The 12,180-nt window shown below is 35.6% G+C and overlaps 1 protein-coding gene across 12 annotated transcripts in view; it reads left to right on the forward strand.

Annotated features, from left to right (window-relative positions):
• Positions 1-12,180, forward strand: part of IWS1 (interacts with SUPT6H, CTD assembly factor 1) — a 41,156-nt gene that overhangs the window by 20,724 nt on the left and 8,252 nt on the right. For 6 of the 12 annotated variants that reach the window (XR_012001479.1, XM_072757478.1, XM_072757483.1 and 3 more), the window contains exons 4-11: positions 728-917; positions 1,445-1,502; positions 6,233-6,330; positions 7,035-7,185; positions 7,654-7,736; positions 9,162-9,291; positions 10,145-10,262; positions 11,969-12,080. Coding sequence is in view for 11 of the 12 variants with exons in the window: in XM_072757478.1 (XP_072613579.1) it covers positions 728-917; positions 1,445-1,502; positions 6,233-6,330; positions 7,035-7,185; positions 7,654-7,736; positions 9,162-9,291; positions 10,145-10,262; positions 11,969-12,080 (940 nt within the window). In the remaining variant the exon portion in view is untranslated. Of the gene's footprint in view, positions 1-724; positions 918-1,444; positions 1,503-6,232; positions 6,331-7,034; positions 7,186-7,653; positions 7,737-9,161; positions 9,292-10,144; positions 10,263-11,968; positions 12,081-12,180 lie in introns of all 12 variants that reach the window. The other 6 variants (XM_072757473.1, XM_072757480.1, XM_072757479.1 and 3 more) reach the window with 1 other exon arrangement.

The following is a 12,180-nucleotide window of genomic DNA, read 5'->3' on the forward strand; positions in this document are numbered from 1 at the left end:
AGACTCCATGTCTCTGTGGCATATTCCAGTCTTTGTTACCTGGAACCCTACTTTTATGGGTAATTTTTACTTGATTACTTTTTTATGAAACAAACTTTGGGGAGTGGAGGAGACCTATTCTGTTATAACCTGACAGTTATTACAGGAGAAGGAAAAAGAGGAACACACATGTGCCAGCTAGTTTACTAAGGGAGATGAGAAATTCCAAACTGACCAGCGGTGATCAGGGATTGTGAGGATTCCACAAGAGAATATCTAAGCCTTTTCCGTTCTGCTAATACTCTGCAAAATAGAAGGGATTCTAATTCTGTATATCAGTCTAGTCTTATTTTCTCTATTCCTCCCAAAGGAAAGGTAGCTATTGATGCCCATTTTTATATTGGTGATTTTGTTCATCCTCCAGCCACTTTTCCCTAAACAATAATGTAATTATAAGATGACTCTGAATCTTTTAGTTATTATTATTTTTTTTAGTTACTATTATTTTTTTAATAAAATGTTTACTTAAGTAATTTCTATACCCAACATAGGGCTCGACCTCATGACCTGGAGATCAAGAGTCACATGCTCTGACTGAAACAGCTAGGTGCCCCTAGTTATTATTATTATTTTTAAAGTTATTATTAGGAACTCTTTGATTTTTGCTGAGTATTGCCATTTTAAAGCACCTGTTAGTAATACCATAACGAATAAGATTAATGATATTTTATGCCTTTTTTGACAGCAGCAAAGAAGAGTCGTGTTGTCTCTGATGCAGATGACTCTGACAGTGATGTTATATCAGACAAATCAGGCAAAAGAGAGAAGACTCTAGCATCTGACAGTGAAGAAGAAGTAGGGAAAGAAGAGTTGTCTGATAAGAAAAATGAAGAGAAGGATCTGTTTGGGAGCGATAGTGAGTCGGGAAATGAAGAAGAGTAAGTGACAGTATAACATGAATTTTCAAGAGTTCATATGAGGTGGTAGAGAGGGGTTTAAGTTTTTTAAACTTACATTAAAATTTCTTGGTGAGAGGTAATGCAGTATATCCTGCCTAATTGCATAACTTTGGGGGATTCAGGAATTCTGAACTGTGGCTACATGCTATGACATGGATGAATCTCAAAAATATTAAGTGAATGAAGTGAAGAGGGCAAGTCTGATTCCCCTTATGTAAAGTTCAAGAGGAGGCAAAATTAATCTGTGGTGATGGAAATCAGAATGGTAGTTGGCTCTAGGATGTTCAGGTAGGGGACTGACTAGACAGGGCCACAACTGAACTCTCTGGGGGGATCAAATTTTGATTAGGGTAATGGTTACATGAATGTGTACTTTTCTAAAAATTCACTGAAATAGACATTTAAGATCTGCACATTTTACTAAATATAAATTATACCTTATTAGAAAAAGATTTTATGGTTCCTGTGCAAATGAGAAGAAAGCAAATGATTTCTTTCTCTTCTAGAAATCTTATTGCAGACATATTTGGAGAATCTGGCGATGAAGAGGAAGAAGAATTTACAGTAAGTATAGGGGAGATATTCCCTCTTTACTATGCCTTTTATTTGTTTCTGTGGCAGTGGTTCACAAATAAGTAATTCCAATAGATAGAAATAAACAATTATAATGTATTCAGTAGAAAAATCTACAACAGAGGATTCAGAGTAAAATAAAAGTTGTGTACAAAGGCATAAAAAGAAAATAACAGGCAAAATTGAATTAATTGGGGGAAATGTATTAAGAGATAACAGAAGGTACATTATAATGCTAAAGGGAAAGATTCACTGTACTTCTAGAACTTGTGTTTCTAGCAATGGCTGGCTAGGTAATTTGGACTAGCCCTTCTGCTAAGGGCAACTAGAAAAGTGAGATAAAATGTTTAAAAATCTGCACATCAGCAGAGGAACAAGGTAGCAAAGAATTACTAAGCCGAAACCCAGCAAAAGACATCCCTAAAGAGGGAAGCTCAGCATTTAGAACTGTTTTGTCTGGGATGTTTGCCTATTTAAGCTGAGAGGCTGGTCATATTTTTGACAGCCTTAGGGCTCAAGAAACAAAATGTGGAGGTCAGAGCCTGCTGAGGTAAGTAGACCCTGATGAAAACCTCATGCTCTGAATTAAGAATCCTTGGATTAAGGGTGACATGGAAGTAATATAATTAGTCTGTTTAGATTTTTGGCCAGCTTTGAGTCTTCTAGCAACGTAGAGAACCTCAGTCCCAGCAGTTTGGGCAGTGTCTCTTAACTCATTGGCTAATGTTCTCAGGCATCTGGTATATGCAGACAGATCCCTTTAGGATAAAGGTAGCGTCATCACAGGCCTAAGATTATTTCTATGGTTTATCAGGTACATAGTGTGGTACACAATGATAGATATCATTAAAAAGAAACAATAGTGACAACAAAAAAGAAATAGGCCTCGAGGAAGGCTCTAGATACAGGAATTTTAGATATTGCTTTAAAAAACAAAACAAAACAAAAAACCTGTTAGGGAGATAAAAGATTAGAGATTTTGTCAGAGGAAACTATTTTTTAATTTAAAATATATTTTTTAAGATTTTACTTTTAAGGGACACCTGGGTGGCTCAGTGGTTGAGCGTCTGCCTTCACATCCAGGGCATTCTCCTGGAGTCCCAGGATCGAGTCCCACATCGGTCTCCCTGCATGGAGCCTGCTTCTCTCTCTGCCTATGTCTCTGCCTCTGTGTCTGTCATGAATAAATTAATAAAATCTTTAAAAAAAAAAAAAAGATTTTACTTTTAAGTAATCTCTCTACCCAGCACAGGGCTTGACTTCATAATCCTGAAATCAAGAATTGCATGTTCCACCAACAGAGATGCATGTTCCACCATGGCCTGAGCCATACAGGCACCCCAGAGCAAACAGTTTTTAAAAAATAAGATTGATTTGGAAGAGAACCGAGTAGAAATTCTAGAACTGTAAAATTACAGTAACAAATTAAAAATTTGGTGGATGAGTTTTAACAACAGATTAGACTGAGTGAACTGGAAGATAGGTTAGAAGAGTTATTTAGAATGAAGAATTGAAATATGTAAAAATTAAATATAAATTATAAATGAGAAGGTTTGGGATCCCTGGGTGGCGCAGCGGTTTGGCGCCTGCCTTCGGCCCAGGGTGCAATCCTGGAGACCCGGGATCGAATCCCACGTTGGACTCCCGGTGCATGAGCCTGCTTCTCCCTCTGCCTATGTCTCTGCCTCTCTCTCTCTCTCTCTCTGTGACTATCATAAATAAATAAAAATTAAAATAAATAAATAAATAAATAGAGAAGGTTTAACAGTGAATTGGAATCTCAGAAGGGAGAGAGGAAATATATATGTAGCAAAAGCAGTATTTTTAAGAAATAATATGTAAAGCTAGAGTTTCTAGAAGTTGTACAAAGTATAAGCAGGATAAATGCAAGTGATAAAATGAAATCTACACGTGTGAGGCACCTGAGTGGTTCAGTTGGTTAAGTATCTATCTGCTTTCAGCTTAGGTCATGATCCCAGACCCCTATTGGGCTCCCTCTCCTCCCTGCTTGTGTTCTCTCACCATCTCTCAAATAAATAAGATCTTTTTAAAAGAAAATCTGCACCTAAATACATCGTAGTATAATTGCAAGAAACCAGTGAAGACAGGGAAATCTTAAAAGTATCCAGAGGAGGAAAATACTACATTCAGAGAGGCAAAAATTAGATAAACAGCTAACTGCTTAATAGAAACCATAGAATCCAATAACTGTAAACTTTAGTGTTCTGTTATATTGAGCAAAAATACTTGTCAGGAATGAAGACTTCCTCCTAGTTCATCTTACCAGTATACCAATTGATGGAGATATTAAAGAAAATCTCAGGTGGAAGATCAGGGATTTAGAAAGGTGAAGAGCCACAAAAGTGTGTGGAAAAGTCAAAATGAGTATTGACACTACAAAAAAAACTGCAGCAATAACAAATTGGGAGTATGCATGGTCTTTGCAAATGTGTGTAAAAGGACATTAGTAGACTGTGTGCGTTGTAATCTCTAAAGTGACCACTGAGAGACTAATGGATATGTGTAGCCTCCAACCTAGTAGAGGGGGAAAACCAAATAATAAAAGTTATCAATCCAAAAGAAGGCAAGAGAAAAAGAGGCATAGAACAGGGAACAATTAGAAAACAGTGTATGGTAAGATAGCAGATTTAAGCTTTGATAGTATCTCCTATTACATCAAATTGACATGTATCAAGTGCTTTAATTAAAGGGCAGAGATGGCCAGATTGGAATTTAGAAAATAGCTGTACACTCATTTCATGATTCTTCTGAAAGAAAACAAAGGTTGAAAATAAAAGGATGGTGTTCACACATGTGAACACTAATCAGAAAACTGGCATAGCTATATGAATATGAGGGAGGAGACTTTGAGGCAGAAAAGCATTTGAGATAAAGAGGGTCATTGTCATAAATGGAGTGTTTGTATATGATTTCCAGTCTGTTTCCATAGTTTCATGTCTGTTCTTTTGGTCTCTTTACCCTTGCACTATTAATACAGAACTCTTGATATTTGATTGTTTATGTCCTCTATGCTTGCTATTCCTCAAGATTGCCTTGGGTTTCTTTTTTCACATTCCCATATAAATTTTAAACCAAGTTTTTTCAAAAATTACAAAGTGCAGACAACATTTTTTGAATGCAGAGCAGGGAAATTAGAAATTCATTACCAAATCAACAAACAAAACATCCTCACCAGACTTCCCTTGTCAGACAGTTCTTGCATTGCAAAAGAAATCAGGGCAGCCCATTTAGCGCCGCCTTTAGCCTAGGGCGTAATCCTGGAGACTGGGGATCGGGATGGGGATCTGAATCAGGATCAGGATCGGGGATCGGGATCGAGTCCCATGTCAGGCTCCCTGCATGGAGCCTGCTTCTCCTGCCTGTGTCTCTGCGCCTCTCTCTCTCTCTCTCTCTCTCTCTCTCTCTCTCTCTCTCGCTGTCTCTAGTGGATGGATAAATAAAATCTTTAAAAAAAAGAAAAAGAAATCAGAACTTTAATTACTAAAGAGAGAGCGAAACTAGATGAATTTAGAATCTGATTCAAGATGGTAGAAAAACAACAAAGTGAACCTAAGGAAAATAGGAATAATTCATTCAATAAATATTTGGGAGCGTATATACCAGAGATTGTTTGGACATTGCCCTCGTGGAGCTCATACCCAGTTAAGCAGCATTTTTTTTTTTAAGCAGCATTTTTATAAGAATAAGAGGTGTTTCTCTAGTTTAACATCAACTTGATTATGGATTTAGTTCAATGAAAAAAATTACATAAGTAGGTGAACTATTGGGAAGATCTTCCTAACAACATAAAGGAAGCTATAAAGAAAAGACTGACAGTTTCAATTATGTAAAAATAAAAAAATTATGCTTGGAAAACGTTACCTTAAACAAAAATGAAACTGTACAAATGTGAAGACTGTGTAGTCCCCATGACTGACCAAAGGCTAATTTTCCTAAGTTATAAAGAGACTTTCCATAACATTAAGACAAAGATCCAACAGGAAAATGGACATGGGATATTGGGTTCCACAGAGAAATAATTAAAAATGGCCTTTAAACATGAACAGAATGCCCATCCTTATTCATAAGAGAATACAAAGAAAGACGCCTTTTAGTTTTTAATCGCGAGATTGGTAAATATTAATGTTCGATAACCTGTAGTAGTGAGGACCTGGAGAAACAGGTCCACTTAACGCTTTGCTGGAAAGAGAGTTAATTAGTATAGCCTCTATGGGAAATTTGGTAAATATTTTCCAGAATTTCAAATACATATACCTAAATGCCAATAGCAAAGTGTGTGAACAAATTATGATTGAAGTCAGGGTGAGAAGGTCTAAAGTCTTAGAATGAGGATATAATATGCCCATATGAATTGCTCTCCGTATTTCATTGTTAAATGTGAAAAGTACAGACCAGTATATACTGTGCCCAGTGTAGAGTATGCTGCCATTTGTATAATAAAAGGGGATAATAAATATATCTGTGTTGAAGTATGTGTGTAAATGTAGACTATTTCTGGAAGGAGACATAAGAAAACTAGCAACACTAGCAGCTAGGGTAGAAGGGAACTTTTTTGCTATACACCTGATACTCATTTAATTTTTGTTCTTTGTGAATGTATTACTTTAAAAATGCAAAAAGAAAAAAATTAAGAGCAGTTAATACTGAAGAAAATCTGTAAGGAGATTGCGATAACCCTGGCAAATTTACCCGACCTGTAGGGTTTTAACCAAGAAGATTTAGAAGAAGAAAAAAGTGAAACCCAAGTAAAAGAAGCAGAAGATTCAGATTCTGATGATAATATAAAGAGAGGAAAACAGTAAGTTTGTTTTGTTTTTTTTTTTAAAGGAATTTGTTAAAAACTGAGTGTTGCTGGAGGGGAGGGAGTAAGGATAGGGTCACTGTGTGATGGGCATTGAGGAGGGCATGTAATACAATGAGCACTGGGTGTTATGTAAGAGAGATGAGCACTGCACTCTACTTCTGAAACTAATACACTATATGTTAATTAAACTTAAATTTAAAAATTTTTAAAAATCAAAAAAGGAATTTGTTAAAGAAAACTTTAAAAATGAAGGTAAAGACTACTGAACTTAGTTTTTTTTTTTCTTATTTTGGTCCCTTACTAAGTATAGGAAAGAATCTGTTCCATTTTTCTCTCTTTGAATTTTCTGTATACAGTGCTGTCTGAAGTATATTTACTCTTACTATTTTTCTTTCATTTGCCCTGCACTCAGCTGTCTTAATTTGTACGGTTTTTGGTGTCTACACCAAAATGGAACTGTAACTGCAAAATATTACTTGATTGAATTTCACATACTTTTGTTGAGATAGTTGCAATCTATGTTCAGAAAAGTCTGATATCTTGAAAGGTGCCAAGTTGTAAGTTTTGCACTTTAGAAGAAAGTAGTAGCATTTCATGGAGTTAGAATTAAGAAAGTTGGTGGATCTTTACTGTGACAAAAGGAAATATATATTTAAAAAGGAATTTATATTTCACTTGACTTTTGTGTTGCTGCTTAGTATGGACTTTCTGTCGGATTTTGAGATGATGTTGCAGCGGAAAAAAAGCATGAGTGGCAAGCGCAGGCGTAACCGTGATGGTGGGACTTTTATTAGTGATGCTGACGACGTTGTGAGTGCCATGATTGTCAAGATGAATGAGGCTGCTGAGGTGAGACAGGTCACTGCTGTTGTCTTCTTTTTTTCCTCATTTAATTGGTTGTGTGGCCTTTTAAAGGAAGGGAAGAGAAAAGTATCTGTAGACATATAGCTAAAGTAAGACTGGACATGGTCATTTAACTGTGGAAATGTACATGATAGGAGTTTATTATTTTGTTTTCTCTCTTGGTAGAATTTTTATAATTAGGAAAAAGCACCCAAGTAAATACTGAAACTTCTTTAATTAACAATAACATTATTCTTCTAAATTTGTAATTATTTAGGCTAATCTGATAGTTTTGTAGGTTTGATTAACACAGACCTAGAATTTGGCATTCTATAAAAAGTTTTATTTTTTATTTTTCCTTTCTTTTAGAAAAAATGTTACTCAGTTTTATTTTAAAGTTTAGAATTCTAGTGGTTACAGTTCATTATTAACAATAAATATTGCTTTTTTAAAAAACATTTTTTTCCTGGATAGGAAGACAGACAGTTGAACAATCAAAAAAAGCCAGCACTGAAAAAATTAACATTATTACCTACTGTGGTTATGCACCTTAAAAAGTAAGTATTTGATTTCCTTGTAAAATTTTTTTCTTTTAATGGAATATATTTGAACTATGTACTTGTGTTCTAGAGATGTTACTTAATGACTGCCATCTATCAATTCACAGAATAATAATAATGGAAAGAATTTCCTATATTGTGTTACTTCCTCACATTTTTTAAAAAATTAAATTAAAAAAATTTTAAGAGGTAGGTGAGGGGCAGAGGGAGAAAGAGAATCTTAAGCAGGCCCCATGTCTAGCTTGGAGCGCAAGATGCAGGGCTTGATGACCTGAGCTGAAATCAAGAGTCAGATGCTTAACTGATGGAGCCATCCAGGTGCCCCCTCACAAATTTTTCTTCAACCTTGATGTGTGATACAAACAGAACAAATAGCGAACTGACACTAAGGAAAGAAAAGCATATAAACCATTACTTTTGTTCTTATTAGACTCTTATCTTGAGTCTAGTAAAATTGCCTCTCTTCCCAGTGTGAGCACAGAGCAAATTCTGGGGGACTACTTGAAGCATGTATTGTAGGAGGCTTATATGACCAGTTATATTATGAAGTATATCACCAATCCTATCTTTTTTTGATAGACCTTGATAGTAGGCTTTTTCATTGGTTTACTCCTATTCCTGAGCAACTTTGATTTCTCCTTAAACCTAACCATATTGTACTTTGGATGGCTGAAGAAATGTATTAGTACATCAGTGAGCCAACAGCATGGTCTAGAATTTTGACTAGAAAATGGAGATTTCGTATGTATAATATTGTCATGTTTTCTGTTAATATAATTGATTCTGTACATAAAATTGAATTTAAATAGCATTTCATTGGAATGTGTTTTTCTGCTAGAAGAATAGTATTCTCCTTGGTATCTTGCAAAGAATAGCATAGTTCTGGGTTCTCTCACCTAAACCGGTTTGAGAATCTCTATTGGAGATTGATAGATTATTAATAGATTAAACATTATTTTTTTTAGTTGTAACAATTGGAGCTCTTTATTCTTACTGCCTATCATTCATATCAGTATTAACCTATCTAGTATGATTCAAGTTTTTAACAAATGATCTTTGCCCATCAAATCTTTTTTTCTTTTTTTCTTTTTTCTTTTTTTTTTTTTTTTTTAAGTAGGAACTAGGGCACCTGACTGGCTCAGTGGTTGAACCTTTGGCTCAGGTCATGATCCTGGGGTCTGTCTGCCTGTGTCTCTGCCTCTCTGTGTGTCTCTCATGAATAAATAAATACAAATCTTTTTAAAAAAGAACTAAATTTCATACTGCTTTTGAGATGTGAATAGGTGCTCAGTAAATAATATATACAAATAACTTTAAAAGCAGTTTATGGAAATACCACTAAATATATAAGAAAATTCAAAGGAAGCTATGGTAGAACCAAAGTTCATAGGCTTGACTTTTTTTTTTTTTAATTAACTGCAGGCAGGACCTTAAAGAAACATTTATCGACAGTGGTGTGATGTCTGCCATCAAAGAATGGCTCTCCCCTCTACCAGATAGGAGTTTGCCAGCACTAAAGATTCGAGAGGAGCTGTTGAAGATTCTGCAAGAGGTTAGAGGCAGATAATCTGTATGTTTTTCATTAATAATCTGATGTGGTTTGTATAGTCACAGCCTCTGTGACTACATGTCACTATGTGCTTATACACTCTGCCATATTTTGCCAGAGAAAGGGGTTTCACTAGAAACATACCAAATAAAATGAGCATAAAAAGGAAGGCCTTATAAAATTTCATGTAACTATAGTATTGAAGGAAAATGATTTTGGAGTTGCTATTATCTGAGAGGAGGTAGTGGCCATGTTCTAGGGACGCACTTGGAGTAGAAAAGGCACCAAATTCGGATATAAACTTGCATGTGAATCTTGAGCTGGGTCACCTTTATATGGCTGTGACACCTTGGGCAGGCTACTTAACTTCTGAAGGAATTCCCAAGGAACTTCCTATGTGCTCCGTGTTCATACATATATTGATTCATTTATTTCTCACAACAGACCTGCAAGGTAGGTGTATTGTTTTCATTCTACAGATGAGGAAATTAAGACTCAGAGAAGTTAAATGACTTGTCCAAGGTCACATAACTAGCAGATGGCTGTGCTTGGGTTCAGACTCAGATCTGTTTGATTCAGAGACCTGTACTGATATTTGTATTAAACTGCTGACCTCTGAGTATGGTTAGTTTACACTTTATCACATTAGTTCTGCTTTGAGTCCGTCTAATACTGAACTCTCAACTCATGATGTGAACACAGTGTCTTTGTGTTCAAGATCCTGCAGATCCTGAAAATGGAATTTTTGTTACTCCATTGTAAAAAAAAAACAGGTGTTGGAGGTCTTCTAGGATAGATTGGCAGGACTCCCAGCTTTTGAGTGATTAATGTGTATATATGTGTTTGTATTTCCCAGCTACCTAGTGTGAGCCAGGAGACACTGAAGCATAGTGGGATTGGACGAGCAGTGATGTATCTCTATAAACACCCCAAGGAATCAAGGTCCAACAAGGATATGGCAGGGAAATTAATCAGTATGTACATTTTGCTTTTTGTTTGTTGTGTTTGTGTATATCAGAAAGACATGTATGTACAAAAGCAAACTATTTTTACCAATATTTAAAATGAGTTCATGAAGTAGACTAGAAATTTTTTTGGTTAATTTCTTGTGGGTATTGGCTTTTTTAGCTTAGACTTAAAATGTTTCTCAGCATGTTTAAGGTATGCTATTAATATTAAGGAGAGCAAATGAAAAGTTTTCTAATTCTGGATCAAGTGCATGTATAGAGAAGAGGGTTAGCATACAGGCCCTAGAGTCAATCATACCTGGGTTCAAATCCTGTATTCACCACCTACTTTATTGCGTATCTTTAGGCAAGTGATTTAAGCTCTAAGCCTTGGTTTCCTCCTCTGTAAAACAATTGATATGTTCACTTTGAGTTATAAAAGTTAAATGAGAGGATATATGTAAAGCACGTAGTAAGACCTCAAGAAATGTTAGCCACTAGTGCTCTTGCTACTTTTACAATCGTCTCCAGAGCCTTTTGCATGTTCTTATTTAATGATAACAGAAATCCAGGAGTCTTAACTGGAATTCGTCTAATCAGTTACCATATCATTTATGAAATCCTTCAGTTTTAAGAATATAAACCATGTGTGTTTTTGTTGTTATCCTTAATTCTTCCTGTGCTCCATGTTGCAAAGGAATTTTTTTTTAAACTTTAAGGGTATATTTTAAAAAAAAGACTCCTATATGTGAATACAGTAATTATTTTTGCACTGAATTTTTGAGATTATCGAAACTTTTTAGAGAATTTTTTTATAGCCTGCATTTTTTATTTTGTTAATCTGTGGTATGCTCGTATATGATAAACCTCTAATGCCCTTTTTTAAAAAGATTTTATTTATTTATTCATGAGAGACACAGAGAGAGAGAGGCAGAGAAGACACAACGGGAGAAGCAGGCTCCTCGCAGGGAGCTTGATGTGGGACTCGATCCCTGGACTGGGATCACACCTTGAGCTGAAGGCAGATGCTCAACCGCTGAGTCACCCGGGTGTCCCAAACTTCTAATGCCCTCACAGACTCCCTGCTTTCTATACTCCGTGAAGGTTCTTGATTGTTTTGATGATATATTAAATGCAGCAGTAAGCTATGTTGTGTTTGAGAACAAAAACATCACTTGGCACCCTTGGACTTTTAGTGGCTAAACAGTGGGCATGTAGTACTTCGGTTCATCATCATGTCACTGTAGCAGCTTTCTTAGACTTAGTGAAATCTAGACTCGGTGCTGCACTGTTAAAAGTGCAATTTTTGAAGATTTAGACCATTTGGCAAGTAATAAGGGAGCTTATTTTTGGTTAGAATAGGAAGGTATAAGAATTTTGAGATTTTCTTTTTTCAGTAGAGTAAATTTACAAATTAGACCATCAATGAAATGTCAGCACAGCTAATTGATGACTGTCAAAGTGAGTCAGATATTACTTTCTTTAAATCTCTGTGGTGGCTATAAGCTTAAATGACTTTTTGACACTGAATTTTCTGAATCCCCTGAAGCGGATTATAATACTGGTATTACATGCTGTGTGTATCCTCAAATGGTCCTAAAATAATGGTATATTTAGGGAAAGAATATTCTAAATGCCTGGAATATTACATCACACTAGGGTGTGATTATTTCAGGGAATGATAGCAAAAATGCTACTTTCTAGTCTAACCAAATGATTTTTCCTTGTTACAGATGAATGGTCACGGCCTATATTTGGTCTTACCTCAAACTACAAAGGTATGACAAGAGAGGAAAGAGAGCAAAGAGATCTAGAACAAATGCCTCAACGACGGAGAATGAATAGGTATGAAGAGTAAATACTGTTCACATAACTCATTTGTTTTGTAAATAAGGTCATTAAGAATCCTCCAGGGTGATAGGATTTTTATTTTTTCTTTCAAATT

The sequence above is a fragment of the Vulpes vulpes genome, chromosome 5 (genome assembly GCF_048418805.1).
Source record: "Vulpes vulpes isolate BD-2025 chromosome 5, VulVul3, whole genome shotgun sequence".
In the NCBI taxonomy this organism is placed as follows: Eukaryota; Metazoa; Chordata; class Mammalia; order Carnivora; family Canidae; genus Vulpes; species Vulpes vulpes.